The sequence below is a fragment of the Loxodonta africana genome, chromosome 14 (assembly GCF_030014295.1).
Source record: "Loxodonta africana isolate mLoxAfr1 chromosome 14, mLoxAfr1.hap2, whole genome shotgun sequence".
NCBI lineage: Eukaryota > Metazoa > Chordata > Mammalia > Proboscidea > Elephantidae > Loxodonta > Loxodonta africana.
In genome coordinates, this window is record NC_087355.1 from 17122428 (window position 1) to 17141749 (window position 19322).

General features: G+C 41.3%; 2 protein-coding genes and 1 non-coding gene across 3 annotated transcripts in view; all 3 read right to left on the reverse strand.

Moving 5' to 3' along the window:
- Positions 1 to 240: 240 nt before the first annotated feature.
- On the reverse strand, positions 241 to 5217 carry TCF24 (transcription factor 24). The gene is made up of 2 exons (XM_003408210.3): positions 4723 to 5217; positions 241 to 659 (listed from the first exon to the last, which is right to left on the reverse strand). Exons 1-2 carry the CDS (start codon positions 5215 to 5217, stop codon positions 546 to 548), a joined length of 609 nt encoding a protein of 202 aa, XP_003408258.2. The 3' UTR covers positions 241 to 545.
- A 2254-nt stretch (positions 5218 to 7471) lies between these two features.
- PPP1R42 (protein phosphatase 1 regulatory subunit 42) overlaps positions 7472 to 19322 on the reverse strand; it is a 64992-nt gene continuing 53141 nt past the window's right edge. Inside the window, exons 7-8 of the mRNA XM_023545748.2 lie at positions 16651 to 16813; positions 7472 to 7709 (exon numbers count right to left, since the gene is read on the reverse strand). Of these exons, the coding sequence (XP_023401516.2) occupies positions 7604 to 7709; positions 16651 to 16813 (269 nt within the window). The 3' untranslated portion in view covers positions 7472 to 7603. The remainder of the gene's footprint in view (positions 7710 to 16650; positions 16814 to 19322) is intronic.
- Positions 12074 to 12177, reverse strand: LOC111750111 (U6 spliceosomal RNA). The gene has a single exon (XR_002785268.1). It is a non-coding gene; the product is annotated as a U6 spliceosomal RNA (small nuclear RNA).

The following is a 19322-nucleotide window of genomic DNA, read 5'->3' on the forward strand; positions in this document are numbered from 1 at the left end:
AAGTTACTGCATCTTTATCATACCTCAACAGTCTTTTCACACATATTCAGCTAAAACTGAATAAATGATATCATGCCTTCCAAATGAAATATCTTCTTGGAGCAACTATAAACACAGACTCTTTCACAAATACGGAAACTGGTGTATTACAAACACACCTTTTTATTTATTTTTTTTGACTAAGGAAGACTGTACTGATAGATATCAGCTTTTCAGCTTGTAACAGATACACTACAGAAAATCTATGAATTCTTTGGATACATATATAATTCTAAGCTTTTGTGTATCTCTTTTTTTCCCAATAGTTTATTTTGCTATATATAGTGGTGACTACTTCTCATATTGGATAAGCTATGCGTTTTATGTAAGACTGAATATTTCATTCCACAATTATTTAGACTGGACAGACAAATCTGAACATCCAACTATGCATTCACATATAAACTTTGAGAAATGATGTTATGTCTGATATAATAAATATAGAATTACTTCATTACTATGTAAAAACAATCACCACCATTCCTACCAGCCCCCACCAGGAGAGTCTAAGGCTGTGAGTCAGTTGAAGTATCGCCATGACTTGCTTTTTCTCCAGAGACAGAATGCTTCAGAAACTGACCAGTAGCACCAATGTATAATCTTGATCGCATGGGCCATTTCTGAAAAAGAAAATTGAAATGAGAATGCAGAAGTTAGTATCTCGGACATATATTCCAAACACCCCAATGCAAATGCAGTGAACAATATTACATAGTGAGTAACAATTATGAAGTCTAAAGTACATTAAAAATGTTTATTAATGCTAACAATAAAAGTAAAAATGTATCCAGACTTTGATTATAACAGTATTCATGTAGGAAATCATGGAAAAGGAATATTATTGAAGCGTAAAAATGTACCCACCCATGATGTTTTTATTTCAAACTAACCATAAAACAAAATTAACCCTAAAACTAGATTCCTGAATGTAAAGATATTTTTAAAAGTTATTTCTTCTTCTCTGGGTGGACTTGAACCCCTACCTTTTAGATTACCAGAGTATGCATTAACTGTTCACATTACCCAGGGTCTCCATACATAGTTAGTATTACGTGTCTACACTTATCAAAGAACCACAACGTAAAGTAGATAATTCAACCATCTAGGTGTTTTATTAGAGCCCTGCTGGTGCACTGGTTAAGAGAGACGGCCGCTAACCAAAAGGTCAGCAGTTCAAATCTACCAAACGCTCCTTGGAAATGCTATGGGGGCACTTCTGCTGTGTCCTATAGGGTTGTTATGAGATGTTTTATTAGCTAAGAGCAAATATCTGGATAGCTGCAAAGATCAGAGTGTTGGGTGTTATACAGACAGGATACTCAGAGTAAATATCAAAATGTATTGGCATAATGCAGCTCTAACCTTTTGCTCATCATCACATTTGTATTTCTGATCATGACTTTTCTAAGTTCACCTTTATGATGGACAACCTCTCAAATAATTTATTGCCAGACAGGCATAATGATGAGAAAACATACCACATAAGTAGTACTTTCAACCCTGCCCTGTTTTCATGAGCATAAAAAACTCATGCTCAAATCTCCAGTGTAATTTGAGGAACTCAATGTGGATTAAATACATCTAAAAACAAATAAAAGCAAAATATTACTGAATGCTCCCTGGGTGATTTGGATATGTGCCACTCTAAATCACACAACCGTGTGTGGAAACAAACGAAGGCTTCTCTTCCTTATATCCTTGGTAAAACGTAAGTAATGAAGCAAACCTAACCTAAAAATGTGTATGTGGATTTTTGTTTCTTTTTTCATGGATTGAATCAAAAAATAAGTGTCTTTTTAAAGAACTTTGTGTCTTTGGATTTTCAAAAAAGCTTGTAATGATTTTATTCTGCTAAATTTAATATAGACACATTGTTTAAAGAGTTAGAAATTAAGATATAAATAAAGTATGGGCTAGGTTGCATGCCAGCACGATGCTGGAAAAAAACAGTTGACTGATTTACATTTCACTTTTCAATGATTTGTTTTAGCATTGTGTAGATTAACACAATCCTGAGCTCTACTCTCCCTAATAAGGTATACTTAAAACCATGTACATTCAGTAAGCTACAAAATCTAGTAAAGTCATACAATTAACCAGAACTGAACCTGAAACTGAAGACTTTAAAAATGCACTCTGTTTTAGGAGTTAAATGACCCAAAAGTAACAAAACCCTATGATTAATTTAAAAATTACCTGTATTATCAATAATCACTCTCAAGGGATGAAGCAATTAATAAAGTCACCTGTGCTTTTCCCCCACTATAAGAATCTGAAATATACTTCTGTTTTCTCGGAAAATCACTGCCTTTGGGCCACTGGTGCTGATAGGAGTCAGTTGTATCCCAAAGGGATAAAAACCCCTGTTTAGCCTATGCCCCAAGATCCTAGTCTCTTAAACCTTCCAGTTTCATCTGAGATACTCTTAACATAAATCCCCCACAATGCTAACATAGTAACAATGATGACAATGAGAACTGATGGTTCAAAAGGGTGGCCTTGAGATATTTGTTAAAAGACCTTTGATCATCAGAGTAAGACTGTAGTAACAGTATGCTGTAAGGCAGAAAAATAAAGTCATTTTAAAACACTTTTTACTAAGGGTTACAATAGTTTATAATGGACCTTCAGTTGGTCAAAAACATCAAAACTCAAAATATTTTTATTCCGTTTGCATTAATGAAATGTAAACATTTCATTAAACATTTTGAGAGTGTCTATAATATAATAATGAGTTACAGACCATTTCAATTATGTGTATATAATATCTCTTTCCTCTGAACCACCACAGCACATGGTTACTGCTCTTTGAAGGCACATAGAACATTCTGCTTTATAGTTACCATTATTTGTACTTTTGTCTCAGCCTTTACTATATTTTCATTTAGGGCAGGGACTAAGTCTTCCTCGTGATTACAGTCCCTCTCTTAACGCAGTGCTTTGCATAGCACACAGTAGGCACTCAGTAAATGTTTGATTTTTTAAAACATCTTAGTTACTTGTCCAAACACCATCAATCTCATTTTTAAGAGGTAACCTTTGGCCTTGTATCATTATCTCTAGAGTTGTCTTCTAAAACCAAAGTAACTGATTCAGAGGACAAGAGATTTTTTTTCTCAAAATAGTTAACAAAAAAAAAAAATAGTTAGAACCACAAAAATGTGAATCAAGGACATGATGTGGTACATGAATCCAGTACAAAAAAACTCCTCGTGGTTACATGAAAATGATTCTCTAACATCACTCATTCAAAAAGCACTGCAAGAAACCAAGGTAAATAAAAACTTGATTTCTCATTCTGCTTAAAAATCTCCCATAAAGTGACATTTAAAAGATGTCTTTTGTATTAAAATCTACCTAACGTTAAAATAAACTTTTTTAGAGTATGTGAAAAATGTCAAGTCCAAAGAAATATAACATTAATGGTATATTTGAATAGCAATCTAATCTACACTATAGTACAAGAGCCCTTAATTAATGACGGACTTTTCAACTGAGATGATGTAATAAAGTTTGTGAAAGGCATAAGATCTACCATCATTGTAAAATAAAGGATAGTTCAAATTTTTATATGTAATATTTAAAATGGTTTGAGTCTATTATCATCTTAGTTATACTTACAAAGTACATTATGTTAAAGCTCACTGCAGAAGTGTGACCAGTTAATATTAAAGGGTGTAGTTTACTGTATTTCAATAATAATTATTCAATAACTTATTGACTCTAATATTATACTTAAGGCTTAGTTTCATGTGTGTGCATATACATGTGGCAAAATCGTTCAGAAGAGTGAGACCAAAAATTTGAAAATTTAGGTTTAGAGAATTATAGGGAAAATGATGCCTTTTGAACAGAAAGCTAGATCAATGTAGAGTTTAAAAGAAATTTCCTAGGAGAAAAAAATGACAGTCTAAATACTGCAATAGAGGTAATGAATTTTAATAATTTGCAGCATATTAAATGAAAACCCTGGCCATTCTACCAAAAAGTAATGTAAACAAATTATACAAAATGGATTCTCCTGTATGATTTTGCACATCACAAAGTCTGAAAACAATATTTGATCAATTCACCCAACATACTTCCCATTCTATTATCAAAATTACATGAAGGAACCCATTATAGTTTTTATTGGTAGTTGTTCAGTCTATGATATTTAGTCTTTATTTAAACATACTGAAATTTTACTTCATGGGAATGCAGAACGATCTCATTTTGTTCTTACCAGTTGTACTAAAAAATTGTCAACAGTGGTTTCCTATGATTACTTACAGGCAGATCATTTTATCACCCCATTTATTTCGTGAACCTGAAAAACCTTTCAAACATATGGTAAGAACCATGTTAGAAATGTTAGTCAAAAACATTTTTAAAAATTTCAAAAGTTATGACTATAACTGATATTAAAAAATTATTAGGACTTGCAACCAAGCACCTACCAGGCTAGTCCTGAAAAACTTGTCATTCTGGAAGACATATCCTGCAGGCTGCTGATAAAGGGGCGTGAGAGACCCCTACCCAAGCTACCCCGGGTTTAAACTCCTCAGCCACTACCTGCGCACGGCTAAGGAGCTGCCTGTTGCAGTGTGGACCACTCACCGAGGGGCCGAGGTCAGATCGGTGGCAGACAGGATGGGTCTCGGTGCCCTGTTCCCTGCCCCGCAGTGCTCCCTGAGCGCCTACCTTGACCGGGTGCAGGTAGCCGTCGCCGCTAAGGGCGCCCAGCCCGGGGTCCACGGGCGTCTCGGCATCGTCCTGCAGGCTCCGGGTGAGGTGCGCGATGTAGGTGGTGGCCAGAAGCAGCACGTCCAGCTTGGACAGCTTGGTGTCGGGCGGCACCGACGGCAGCGTGCGCTGCAGCTCCAGGAAGGCGTGCCTCAGGGTCTGCACTCGGCTGCGCTCCCGCGCCGCGTTCGCCGCCGCCGGCCGCCCGCCCCCCGGACGCGCGCCGCCGCCAGACCCCGTCCCGCCCGGGCTCGAGTCGCCTGCGGCGGCAGCGGCGGCCGGCGGTGTAGGTTCGGCGCGGGCGTTGAAGGGGCCGTCCCCATCCATGGCGGCTTCCCGCGCCGCGCGCGCTGCAAAGGACAGAGGGCGCGGTGAGGCGGGACGCCGGCCGGGCAGACACGGCGACGGCTGAGACCCTTTCACTCTCCCTGCGCGCGGAATCCCCGCCGCCATCCGTGGCTCAGGGAGCGTCTTTCCGAGGCAACTTGGGTGAGTTTTGCCTCCCGGAGTTTGGGGAGAGTTCAGGGGCCCGGGAGTTCCGGGCTCCTTAGAAGGGTCGGGAGAGGCGAGGTAGTGGCTTTCCACTTTTCACGGACAAATTTGCTAAAGCGCTCTTTCTACTGGGAAAACTGTCGGAAACACAGCTCCGGGTCGGCGCTTGCTCGGCTTCGGAAATATCCGAAAGATGGTGCGGTTCGTCCCGCGGAGCGCGGCGGGGCGGCCGGGAGCGGCCCGGGGTGACTTGGGACAGCCCTGACCTCGCCACAGCCCACGGTGCCCGTCGTCCTCGCGCCCCTCGCTCCAGAGAGCGGCGCCTGCTTTGCGCGCGAGGCCTGGGTCCCAGGGTCGGCAGGAGGTTGGGGGAATCTCTCCGGAAAGAGTGGGGCTCCACCTCGGACTAGGGCACCCACTACTCCTCCGGGCGGGGGCCGCGCGGCGCCGCGGGGGCCGGGCCGGGGCGGTGGCTCTGCCGGGCGCTTACCTCTCCTGGAGCGGCCGTGCGGGGCTCGGTTCCGTTGCGCGAGCGGGCCAGGGGCGTCGGGCCGGGTTTGCGTGGCCAGGGCCGCACCGCTCACTCCATCCTCGTCTAGCCGAAGTCGGAGGCCGCTCTAGCCGGCTGGCTGCGCCTTTTATGCTGGCGCTTCGCGGCTGGGCTTGTTTGCGGCGGCCTCCACGTCGCGCCACGACCGCTGGAGGGGCTGAGGTCCGCGCCCACCTGAGGGGCCACGCAGGGGCTGCGGCCTCACGGAGCCGCCCCTCAGCGGAGAGGGAGTCATTAATCAAACAGCCTGGCGGGGCGGGGCGTCTGAAAGGCCCCTCCTGAGCCCCCCCACCCGTGAGGTGGAGTCGGTTTGGGTCTTAGCGACCCGGGTTGCCCAGGCCGTAATCTTTACGGAAGCCGACTGCCACATCTTTCTCCCCCAGAGCAGCTGGGGGGTTCCAACCAACCACCTTTCGGTCGGCAGCCGAGCGCTTAACCACTGCGCCACGCACCCCATATCCCTCGTATCCCCCATTCTTGGGGAGGCGGAATGCCCAGGGCGCCCTCCGTGTTGGGGCGCCGGTTGCGGAGCCGGGAATGGGGTCTGGACTCGAGGCCGCGAGCCATCTCGCCGCCACCCTCTTCTTCGGGACTCCGACTGGGGCCCAGTCTCATCTCAGGCCCCTCCTAGCGCTGGCCGAGCTGAGGCGGGAACGCTGCAGTTTTGTTAAGCATGACTTTTCTGTGAGGAAACGTCGATGTGGCAAATCGTTGAGCTAACCTTTGAGTCTACCACCGGGCAGATGTTTCAAGTTGTCCTGATTACTTACAACAGTAGCCCCTCTACCTCAGTACTCGGGGGCCACATTAGACAACCGCGCAGGGATAAAGTGCACTTGTCTATGCTACTTTCGGGAGCTCCTGAAACAGGAGTGAAGCGCCCTGGGGTCGGGGGCGCTGCTTCCCGGTGCGCTGGCCTTGCAGACCTCGAGCCTCCCGCCCCTACGCTGTCTCCGCAGGGCCACCGCTTTTTTGGCTTCACTGTTCAGACCTGAGTCTTTCCTGTTGGCGGGAAACTTGTCTGAGGCGTTTTGCTTGTGAGCCCACGGGAAGAGCGGCGTTCACGTACCGGGTGGAGGAAGCCAATCCATGGCGCCTTTGCAAAACGGGCAGAGCGCCCCGAGGCAGGTCCAGAGCCTGCCGGCCGGCTCCAACCAAATACAGCTTAGTCCACTTATTTCCCCATCGCATTCATAGGGGACGCACAATATTTTCTAGCGACTTGACTATAACTAGTACGTACTCGAAACAATGCCTACAATTCGAAATGCAGGGCGTTTATTATCTTCTTTGGGGTCAAAACGGAATATTAAAATTAAAATGCCATTAATGAAACTGCTTGTGTATATGCGACATAGTCTCATGCTTTCCAATAGATTTTTCAATGAGAAACACCAAGCAGTAGATAGTAATCATGGCACTTGTTACTTTGGATGTACCGGTCCACATATTAGTGAATCAGAACAGTCCTCAGGTTTTCATTCTCAATTCCCATCCAATAGCTAATTACAAGAAAGGAGCACACCATAATTTCATTGGCTCAAAAAGTGTTGCTTTCCTTTTGTGAAAGAGAAAACATCTTTATTTGCCAAATAGGTTGTATGTAATGAGGAATAATGCAGATAAATCCTTGAATTCACACGTGGAAAGCAATGTTTCAGATAATATAAAAAAGCAAAATCAAACGAAGTTTTTCTTATATGAGATTCTATAAAACTACAAACCCACAAAAGATGTTGTTGTGTAGTACTACTGTGAAGTTAAAAATGAAACATTTCAGATCACTTTAGGCTGAATTTACTCATTTTCCATAAATGAATTTTCTATTGATTTTTGGAGAAGGTGAGGTTCATGTACATCACTTTTTGTCAGCAAGCTTTGAGATTCCTTCAAAGAGAGATTCCTGTGTTAACAGAGAAAAAACAGTTAAATTTCAAATGTGAAAGTTACCCCCAAAAGGTAGCTAACATATAGAATCTGGAACACAGTAACTTTAGTAAAGTCTAGTGATTCGTCACCAAACTCCATGAATCTTTTCAGGCTTTAAACGAAACCAAATCTTAAAGATTTTCTCCCTAGAGCAGGAAGGGAATGCAGAGAATCCTGAAGAAGCAAATAAGAACACTGGGGAGAAGGTGGCTCAGGACTGTGCCATTGAGTCGATTCCCACTCATAGTGACCTTATAGGACAGAGGAGAGCTGCCCCATAGCGTTTCCAAGGCTGTAATCATTTAGGGAAGCAGACTGCCACATCTTCCTCCCGAGTGGCTGGTGGGTTGGAACCGCCAACCGTTTGGTTGGCAGCTGAGCGCTTTAACCGCTGTACAACCTGGACTCCATATGAAGCGCCTAAAAAAACCTGTTGCCATGGAGTCGATCCTAACTCATATGAGAGTATAACTGCCCCATAGGGTCTCCAAGGAGTGCCTGGTGGATTTGAAATGCCATCCTTCTGGCTGGCAGCTGAGCTCTTAACCACTGCACCACCAAGGCTCCATGAGATACCTATGGCTTCTTAAATTTTATGCACCTGGCACCTCACTTGCCTCACTCTAGCCCAACCTGCTAGCATCTCTTGTTACTGCAGGAGGGGAGGAGGGGCACCGATGCTTTTCACTGTTAACAGCCAACAGTAAGTTATGAAAGGTAACAAGACCAACCACTTCCTGGCAGTCCCTTGTCCTATCTGCTGCATCTCCTAAGGCTCTGATGGCATGGTGCTGCTATTTGCTATTCACAATATAAAAATCTTAACATTTCTAACATTACATAAACAATCAGTAACAGCTATTGTTTATTTAGCATTTTATATGTAAAAGTATTTAGAAAACACTGAAGTGGTCTTATTATTATGACCTGCTTGCTACAGCTGCTAACCAAAAGGTTGGCAGTTCAAATCTACCAGGCGCTCCTTGGAAACCCTATGGGGCAGTTCTGCTGTCTCCTGTAGTGTTTCTATGAGTTGGAATTGACTCCATGTCAATGGGTTTTTCGTTTGGGGTATATAAGAGTTAGGAGCCCTGGTGGTACAGTGATTAAGAGCTTGGCTGCAAACCAAAAGATCAGCAGTTCAAATCCACCAGCCCCTCCTTGGAAACTCTATGGGGCAGTCCTACTCTGTCCTATAGGTTGCTATGAGTTGGAATCGACTTGATGGCAACAGATTTAATGCTGTACAGGTATTTTCTCATTTAGTCTATGAGGGTTTTATATTTTACAGTTTGGAAAATAAAACTCAGAGGGATTAAGTAACTTCCTCAAGGTCACATTGCTAATAAGTGGCAGAGACAGGATTCAAGCCAGGCAGATTGACTGTAAAGCATGTGCTCTTTATTCTATTTGTAGAGAGTTTTATAATTTGCAACACATTTTTGTATTATCTCAATTAAGAGCATACTTTACATAGCTTGATTCCCTGTTAACAATCCAAATAGTGTTCTCATAGAATATCATTCTTAGGAATTCTTAATTGTTCCAGAAAGTACATGGCTTTAGAACACTATAGATTTTATTTCACCGTGTGTGAAGTAGATCTTAAAATTATACTGGTGTGTTTTTTCTAAAGATGTCAAATTGTTTGTAATCTTAACTCATTAAGATTGTCTTTATATGTAAAATAATCATACTTATCAGTGAACAAAATATATTGCTTTGTGATATATGTGTGTGTATCAAACAATAGGTGTTTGATGTTTTTTTTACTCTTCAACTATTTTTCTTTTTTATTCAGGTATAATTTACACACAAAAAACCCACCCTTTATGGTTCTGCAGCTTTGACAAACATGTAGTCATGTAACCACTACCACTACAATAAAGATGCAGAAAATTTCTGTCACTCCCCCAAATTTCCTCATGCTGACCCTGAGTGGTCAACCCTCTCACACCCCAGTTCCTGGCAACTACTGATGTGTTTTGTCTCTATAGATTTTCCTTTACCAGAATATCATGTAATATAGAATTATACAGTGTGTACCCTTTTGAGTCTGGCTTATTTCACATAGCAAAATGCTTTTGAGATCCTTCCTTGTTATTACAAGTATTTCTAGTTCATTTCTTTTTATTGCTGAGGAGTATTCCATTGTATGAATGGGCCACAGTTTATCCATTCCACAGTGAAGAGACATTTGGGCTGTTTCCGGTTTTTGGTAATTATAAATAGGCCACTGTAAACATTCAGGTACGGGGTTTTGAATGAATATAGGTTTTATTTAATTTAGGAATACTAGGAGTGGGATTGATGGACATGGTAAGTATATGTTTAACTTTTTAAGACATTGTCAAAGTATTTTCCAGAGTGACTGTACTATGAGAGTTCTAGCTGCTCCATATGCCTGCTAGTATTATCAAGCACTATGATTTTTTTAAAAAAATTTTATCTATCCTAATAAAGATAAAAAAATTTTTTTAAATTGAACTGATATTTTTAAGTCAGATGATTTCACAATTTAGATAGCCCACTTGCCAGCTATTCTGATTTCTGAAGTCTAGCATATTCACCTGGCCACACTGGTCTGCAACCCAGTAGTTGCCTTTAATTGGGCATTTCCTCTCCAGTTCACTTTAGTCCCCACTTGGCCTGTTTCCGTCACTTGCTCAACCTACCTATTCCCAAGGGTGTTTGAATCTGAGACCGCTGGCAGCGTAGCTGAGAACAGGGCTTTTGGAGTCAATGACATGGTACAAGTCCCAGCTCTGCTTCCTGGTAACTGTTTGGCCTTGGACCCCTCTGACGGCACCTCTGCAAGCCTCTTTGCCCTCTATAGAATGGGGACCCCTCTGACAGCAACTCTGCAAGCCCTTGTATAAAATGGGGACCACTCTGCCCCCCTGCAAGCCTCTTTTCCCCTCTATAAAATGGAGACTCCTCTGACTATACCTCTACAAGCATCTTTTCTCCTCTATAAAATGGGGACCCCTCTGACTGCTCCTCTGCAAGCTTCTTTTCACCTCTATAAATGGGGGCCCCTCTGACTGCTCCTCTGCAAGCTTCTTTTCCCCTCTATAAAACGGGGAGCTCTCTGACTGCTCCTCTGTAAGCCTCTTTGTCCCTTCTGTAATATTCTTACTTCAAAGGGTTTGACTATTTTACATTTTGTTTGGGTAGTGAAAATTTAGCTTTCAAAATATAGACATATTCTTAAATTGGAAACAGCTAATACGGCTCTTTTGAGTTAGGTCTTATATAACTTTTTTAACTATATTTTTGTTGTTAAGAATATACACTGCAGAACATCTACATGTATAATTCAGTGACAGTGATTACATTCTTTGAGTTGTACAACCATTCTCACCTTCCTTTTTTGAGTTGTTTCTCTCCGCATTTACATGAACTCACTGCCCACTAAGTTTCCTATCTAATCTTTCCAGTTGCTCTTGTCAATCTGATCCCATATAGATAAATCTTAAAAAAGCACAATGCTCAAGGCAAACATACTTTACTAGTTAAGCTAAACTATTGTTTGGTTTTAAGAAGACTTCAAGGGATATTTTGGTTTAAGGTTTAAAGATAATTTCAGGGCAATAGTGTCAGGGATTCATCCAGCCTCTACGGCTCCAGAAAGCCTGGATTCCGTAGAATTTGAAATTCTATTCTGAATTTTCTCACTTTTAAGGATTCTTCTATGGAATCTTTAACCAAAACGTTCAGTAATGGTAGTCGTGCACCATCCAGATCTTCTGGTCTCATGGAAAAGGAGCAATTGTTCGTGGAGGCAATTAGCCACATATTCCTTATCCTCCTCCTATTCCTGGCTCTCCTTCCTCTGTTGCTCCAGGTGAAGAGACCAGCTGTTGTGCCTTGGATGGCTGCTTGCAAGCTTTTAAGATCCCAGGCACTATACTATGAACTAGGAGGTAGAACAGAAGCACTAAACACTTTGGGCCAATGAACTGGGATGTCCCATGAAACCATGACCCTAAACCTCCAAACCGAGGAACCAAATTCCATGAGGCATTTGGTTGTACATAAGCAGCCTCAGCAGCTACTCTTTTTTTTTTTTTTTTATCATTGTTGTAAATATATCTATCACACACCTTCTTACCCACTCAACTTTTTACAGGTGTGTAACTTACCTATAGCAATTACATTAATTGGATGTGCGACCTTAAAAAAATCTGTTGCCATCGAATCAATTCAGACTCATAGTAACCCTAAAGGACAGAGTAGAAATGCCCCGTAGGGTTTCCAAGGAGCGGCTGGTTGATTCAAACTGCCGACCTTTCGGTTAGCAGCCGAGCTCTTAACCACTGCGCCACCAGAGTTCCAAAAAATATGGAACGCTTCACAAATTCGTGTGTCATCCTTGTGCAGGGGGTATGCTAATCTTCTCTGTATCGTTCCAATTTTAGTGTATGTGCTGCCCTTAACGAGTGTGATTTTTCCATCGCCATAAACCACAACTCAGTAGGTCTGACGTAACGCTTGTTCACGGAGTAAGCTATTGACAGAGTTGAGACTAGAAGTCACAAAAACTCGTAGTATCTTTTAACTTTAAAAATGCTTTATATTGCTTTCTACTACTGCTTTTTTTTTTGTGGGGGAGGTCTTAATTTCAAAAGGGTTGAAAACTGCAAATAAAAATCTCAACAGTCTATATTACTGATACATACAATTTTATTTTGCATGTAAAATTAAATATACCAGGATTAGGTTTAATGAAGGAAAATTAAAGGGATTTCAGGATTTATGAGTGAGGTTATATAAGGTCATCCTGAAGTTGTGGGACTAACAATATTATCTGAGTTTTTGGAATTCTTCTTGAAGTACATAGGATATTTGCTATTTTTACAACTGTTAAACATAACCTTGACAGCAGCAAAGGTAAGTTATTTTTACTGTTAAAATGCCTTCTTTAATTCAAAGAAACTTAATGATTCCATGTTCTAACAACAAAAACAAAAACATCTGCCATCATGTCAGTTCCAACTCATGACGACCCCATGCGCGTCACAGTAGGACTGGGCTCCATAGTTTTCAATGACTGGTGTTTCTTAAGGAGCTTGCCAGGACTTTCTTCTGAGGTACCTCTGAGTGGAGTTCAAACCTCCAGCCTTTTAGTTAGCAGCCACGCACACTAACCATATGCGCCACCCAGGGACTCCATTTTAACAAAAGGTATTTTAGAAATAGCTAAATAGTGTACAGTGAACATTCCCTGTGAATTATGGGTTCCAGAGATTCACGTCCCATAAGGGTATCTGAAACTAGGGCATTCTAACCCAGCTAGAACGTTATTATTTTTCTATTAACAAAAGAGATGGATCAACTTGATTAGCATTGCTTGGGCTTGAAAGATAATTAAATAATCAAGTAAGAATTTGCTTTTTTCATTGTACAGTGGTGTACAGTATTCTCAATGGATCTTGTATGTAATATATGAATGTATTTAATGCCTATTTTTAAATTACTAAGGCTCATGCACCTCCTAGCATGTTTAAAAGAGAGGAAACATCTGTCAGAAGTATTTACTGTGACAAACACAGAAAGAAGCAATAACGTGTACCTTTTTTTGTTTGTTTAATACCACATATGATTTTTAATTAAACAGTGAAGGCATTTGTTCAGAATCAGTGCTTAAATAAAAAATACTTTCGACCTAATCTTTAATTAAAGTGTACATTGATAGTATCAAGTTCAGTTTGAGGGTCAAAAACAACGTCAATGAGTCTGACTTTTTCCTCCCTGAAGGGAAAGCAGGCTTGTGTAAATATACATGAGCACAGACTGCACGCATTTATAAAGGAGGTGGAAAATATCCCCCTGTCTTTGGACAGATGTTGCTTCACAGTTCCCAGTGTGTAGAGCCCGAAAGCAGTGTAGGGCACATACTTCTAGCATTTGGGAAGATGTACTCTGAGCTACTTTCCACCTCTGAGCAGGCACACCGTGTAGACTGCAGGGGACATCCCTGCTAGCTGCAGTTCATGCCCGTGACGTAATTAAGGAAGGAGCTGCTTTAATCCAGTTTCTGGAAACTTAAAATCTATTGTGTTTCAGCTGGGTATTTTGCTTTTAGCACTTGGTGTACCTTCCAACTTTATTCTCGTTATCTCTCAGCTTTATGTTAAATTAGTAAAATATTAGCAATGGTACACCTTAAAAATCTTTATCAAGATTATAATGTATTTGGCCACTTTTAATTAAAGAGAGGTAAAACTCATGTTCCCCTCTAATAGATTTAACTCTTGAGATACCAAAACAATATTTTAACATACCTGTAGTGAAAATGTTACCTGAAGAAATGAAAACATTTAAAAGACAATATTTATGTAATTTTTTTTTCAGAGGATAAAACTGAAAACTCAGGATTAAGCATAACTGAGTTCACTGACAGAACATTCTGTATGTTTTTACATGAACTCCCCTATCTTGTTGGCTTCGTTTAGGGTGATCTGTCTTGTAGTACATAGAATTTTTTTTTTTTTTTTTTGCTTTTAAGGGAATATATGCTTTATTAACAAGAATAGCATAGTATCATATACATGTAAGTAGATGCGTTTAGCTCTGAATTTAGTGTTCCTAGTTTTTTTTTTTTTTAGTTAGGAAAATTAGGGCAGAGTGATTGATTTGCTGTTTCAGCAGCTCAGTCTTAGTGACCGGAGCTTTGCTCGGGGCTATAGAATATACGGTATGTAGCACAGCTCAAAACTGATCAAAATCAATTGTGTGGCAATGTATAGAATTCTGTGTACATTTTTATTGCTTTCTTTTCCACCTTGATGATATATTAGCAAGACCTTTCAAAGAGACAAAACTCAAGAACTCCGTTGTGGAGCTGACACCAGTTGTGTTCATCTTTAAGAAGTTTTCGGGATGCTGTGGACAAGCTGGCTACGGGTTTGACAATGGACATAAGCAAAAAAGCAAGTTTTCACACAAGTCCCGCTTTATTGTGCCTGGTGGGGAGACAGGACCCAAACCAGGACTCCCTATGCATCCTTTCTCCTTTCCCCTAGTAAAGCATTTTCCAGATTCACAGAACCCTCTTTCCCCTAAGCCTCCATCCCAGCAAGCCTGAGCCATTCTGCAGGGAAAGGGGTTAAAAAGAGCAGCAGTGTTGTTCACGGGGCTTCTTCAGATGGGCGCCGTCCTTGACTGGGCCCTGCAAAGAGGGTCAACCCATCTGACCTCCAGCAGGCAGTTCTGGGAAAAGGAAGCTATTCCAAGTATATCCAGTGGCTCTGATTACTTTCTCAATGAAATATGTTATTGCCCTTCATCATATTGTAATGATTAGTATGGTATGACTGGAAAGATCGATAAAGCAATCATTGTATTGACTATCAATGAGAAAATAAATTGAATGAAAAATTTATAGAATGTATTAGGATCTGGTTTATAATGCCCACAGTATTATCACACTATACAGTACTCTCTTATCACATTTGATCCCAACTAGCTTGTTGCAAAGGAGCCTGGTGGTACAGTGGTTGGAGCACTCAGCCACCAACCAAACAGTTGGTAGTTTGAACCCACCAGCCACTCCTGGGGTGAAAGATGTGGCAGTCTGCTTCCGTAAAAGATTACATACAGCCTTGGAAACCCTATGGGGCAGTTCTACTCTGTCCTGTAGAGTCTCTGTGAGGCAGGAATTGACTTGATGGCAACAGCTTAGTTAGCTTATTACAAGATCTTTGAGATCAGGGCTGTCTTATTTGACTTTTTATTTTCCATGTTGCCTGGCATATAGCCGGTGCATAATGTTTTTATAAAGAGCCTTTGGATGGGGCAAATGGTGAAGTGCTTGGCTGCTAACTGAAAAGCTGGAGGTTTGAACCCACTCAGAGTTGTCTTGGAAGAAAGACCTGGAGATGAGCTTCTGAAAAGTCACAGCCTTGAATACGCTATAGAGTACAGTTCTACTTTGCAACACACGGTGTCGCCATGAGTTGGGATTGACTTGACAACAATTGGTTTATTTTGGGTTTTAATGTTTTATAGGTAAATGAAGTTATTTTCTGGTATGGTTTGTCTTTTAATCTTGAGTAATATCATCCTTCAAAATCAAAAGGCAATTTTCTTCTCATTAGGTGGTTTAGAACTGATTCATATGGAACTATATTATTTATCTACTCAAAGTTTAGGATGTTGTTATTAATTGCCGTCCAATTGGTTCTGACTCATGGCAACCCCTTGTGTGTAGAGTAGAACTGCTCCACAGGGTTTTTAAAAGTGTGACCTTTCAGAAGCAGATGGCCACGCTTGTCTTCTGAGGCACCTCTGGGTGGATTCGAACTGCCAACCTTTTGGCTAGCTTAGGGTAGTGATTCTTGAAACTTTTTGGATGATAAATCCCTTTGAGAATCTAATGAAAATATGGATCTCTTTCAGGGATACCAAGTTAAGAATCCTTAGCTTGGAGAAGAGGTGAGAATGTCTCTCTTTGTGGTCCACCAGGCTTCCCCTCCTATCTGTCCCCAGATGTACTTGCTGCAGTAGTCCACCCATCAGCTGGGGCATCAGCTGGGGCATCAGCTGGGCCTCTTAGGCAAAGACCACCGGACTTTCAGAACTTTTATTCATTGTCTGCTGCTAAGCTCCTTTGCTATGCTCCCTGATTACCCAGACATCTTTACCTGCTGCTCGTGGGATTTTCCATAGTCACCTCCCCTACCTCAGTGGGCTTATCTCGTCTGACCCTTCCCACTGCAACTCTATGACTGCTCAAACCAACCCACAATGCAGCTCCGTCCTTTTTTTTTTTTTCCTGGCTTGGTCAAGAAGAAATGATAACAGAGGACTTGGAGGCAGATCAGATACTGGGCCTCTTCCCCTTGTTGATAGTGAGGGTGTCTCCTCTCTCCGAAAAGAGATAAAATGCATGAATAATTGAAAGAACTTACCCCATCTCTTCAGTAACTTTGGTCTTTGTATCTTCTTGGGATGTTTCTGGAGAAGCATTTCCATTTGGAAAGGATCTTTGTATTTCAGAGAAAAAGACTAATTTTGGCTTACCCACCTGTGGGTAGTAAACAGGAACTATGTGATGCATTGTTTCAAAGTTACCTGTAGCATACAAAGAATTAAGAGCATTCTGCTTTGAAACTAATAACTAAATTGTGAAAATGGCATATCATAGTACTAGAATGTCTAAAATATATTTTATGAAATGAATTAAATAACAGCTAAGTAAATCTTCAGTAAAACCAATGCTGAAATTATAATCTAAGGTAAATATCAGACTTTTATACCTAAAAACCTATATAGGAAAGTTTGTGGCCACATCTCACAAACAAAATGGGTATGCCAACACTGATGTAAATAACTGCCCTGGCACTTTGCTGTTCTGAGTTCATTTATTTTTTCAAAGTGTTTAATTTAGGAGGCAGATTAATCATCTATAGTTTATGAAGTATGCTCTTACTTTTATTTTGGCACTTAACTTTCCATATTATTTACCTGTTTACAGATCCTCCTCCCTTTCCAGCAGTGATCCTTTTGAGCAGGCTTTATTCACCTCTAATCCCCAGAGCCTAGCACAGACTTGGGCACATCCACGGTGCAATAAATGTTTATCAAATGACTGTTGCCATAAAAGCACTAAAAAAGTTAAATGCTAAAAGGTACGCATTTATTGTGAATTTTATTTAAATGTTTGATTATGTTTCCAAATTTTAGTTATATAGTTACATGGCTACATTTAAGACAAGATTTTTTTTGTAAGATCCTTGATGTCAGAAGTCACAATCCCCATGCTTTTACCGTAATCCCCACTATGGAGCTCCAAACCAACAAGGCTATCAAAAACATGTAAAAAGTTTGCAAGTGTAAAACATTACTATCTTGCTAAGAATTCCTGTATTTGGTTGTACAGAGGTGTCTTTAAAATGTTCATTTTAGTGTTTTGAAAGACCGGAAAGGTATATTGTAGATTTTAAAAACAGATAATATATCGCTAGATTTTAATTCATGCTTTCCTTTTCAGTTAAAGCAGTAATAAGAGCCTTGGCATAAAGATCATATAGTATGTTATTGGCCACCTATGGATAGAGTTTTTGAGCATTACATATATGTATCAGGAATGGCACTAGTTGTAAGCCTGAGAGGCCCTGATCTGTAACTTTTGTTGGATGGAAATGGCAAATGTAGTCAGGTAGTACCCACAGCTGTCCAAAAGAGAATAAATAGTGTCTTAGTTATCAAGTGCTGCTATAACAGAAATACCACAAGTGGGTGACTTTAACAAACAGAAACTTATTTTCTCAGTTTAGGAGGCTAGAAGTCTGAATTCAGGGCTTTCTCTGTCTGTCAGCTCTGAGGGAAGGTGTTTTCCATTTCTGGTTCCTCGTTCCTTGGAGATCTCCTTGTGGGCTGGCATCTATCTTCCCTGTCTCTGCTTGCTTCATCTGTCTGCTTCTTTTATGTTTTGTTAGAGATTGACTCAAAGAGACATCCTACACTAATCCTGCCTCATTAACATAACAAAGACCATCCTTTCCCAAATGGGCTTATAATAACAGACATGTTTGTTGTTGTTAGGTGCTGTCCAGTTGGTTCCGACTCATAGTGACCCTATGTACAACAGAACGAAACATAGTTCTGTGCCATTTTCACAGTCGTTGCTGTTTGAGCCCATTATTGCAGCCACTGTGTCAATCCACCTTGTTAGGGGTCTTCTTCTTTTTCGCTGACCCTCTACTTTACCAAGCATGATGTCCTTCTCCAGGGACTGGTCCCTCCTGATAACATGTCCAAAGTACATGAGATGAAGTCTTGCCATCCTTGCTTCCAAGGAGCACTCTGGCTGTCCTTCTTCCACAACAGACTTGCTTATTCAACAGGCATAAAGGTTAGGATTTACAACACATACATATATATATTTTAAATTTATTTATTGTGCTTCAGGTGAAAGTTTACAAATCTAGTCAGTCTCTCAAACAAAAAGCCACACTCACCCTGCCGTACACTCCTAGCTGCTCTCCCCTTAATGAGACAGCGCATTCCTCTTCTCCACCCTGTATTCCCTGTGTCCTTCCAACTAGCTCCTTCCCCTCTTCCTTCTTATCTCGCCACCAGACAGGAGTCGCCCACATAGCCTCATGTGTCTACTTGAGCCATGAAGTTCACTCCTCACCCACATCATTGTCTATCTTACAGTCCAGGCCAATCCCTGACTGTAGAGTTGGTTTTGGGAATGGTTCCAATTTTGGGCTATCAAAGGGTCTGGGGACCATAACCATCAGGGTCCCTCCGGTCTCAGTCAGACCATTAAGTCTGGTCTTTTTACGAGAATTTAAGATCTGCATCCCACTGTTCTCCTGCTCCATCAGGGATTCTCTGTTGTGTTCCCTGCCAGGGCAGTGATCAGTGGTAGCCGGGCACCATGTAGTTCTTTTGGTCTCAGGCTGATGGAGTCTCTGGTTTATGTGTCCCTCTCTGTCTCTTGGGCTCATATTTACCTTGTGTCTTTGGTGTTCTTCATTCTTCTTTGCTCCAGGTGGGTTGAGACCAATTTATGCATCTTAGATGGCCACTTGCTAGCATTTAAGACACCAGACACCTCTCACCAAAGTGA

Bases quoted from the DNA above. Each gene is read 5' to 3' on its own strand.
- TCF24 (XM_003408210.3), bottom strand. From the start codon at position 5,217: ATGGCGGCGGGGATTCCGCGCGCAGGGAGAGTGAAAGGGTCTCAGCCG. The intron at 660-4,722 runs GTAGGCGCTCAG...TTTCTTTTTCAG, and splicing joins GCTACCTGCACCCGGTCAAG to AAATGGCCCATGCGATCAAG.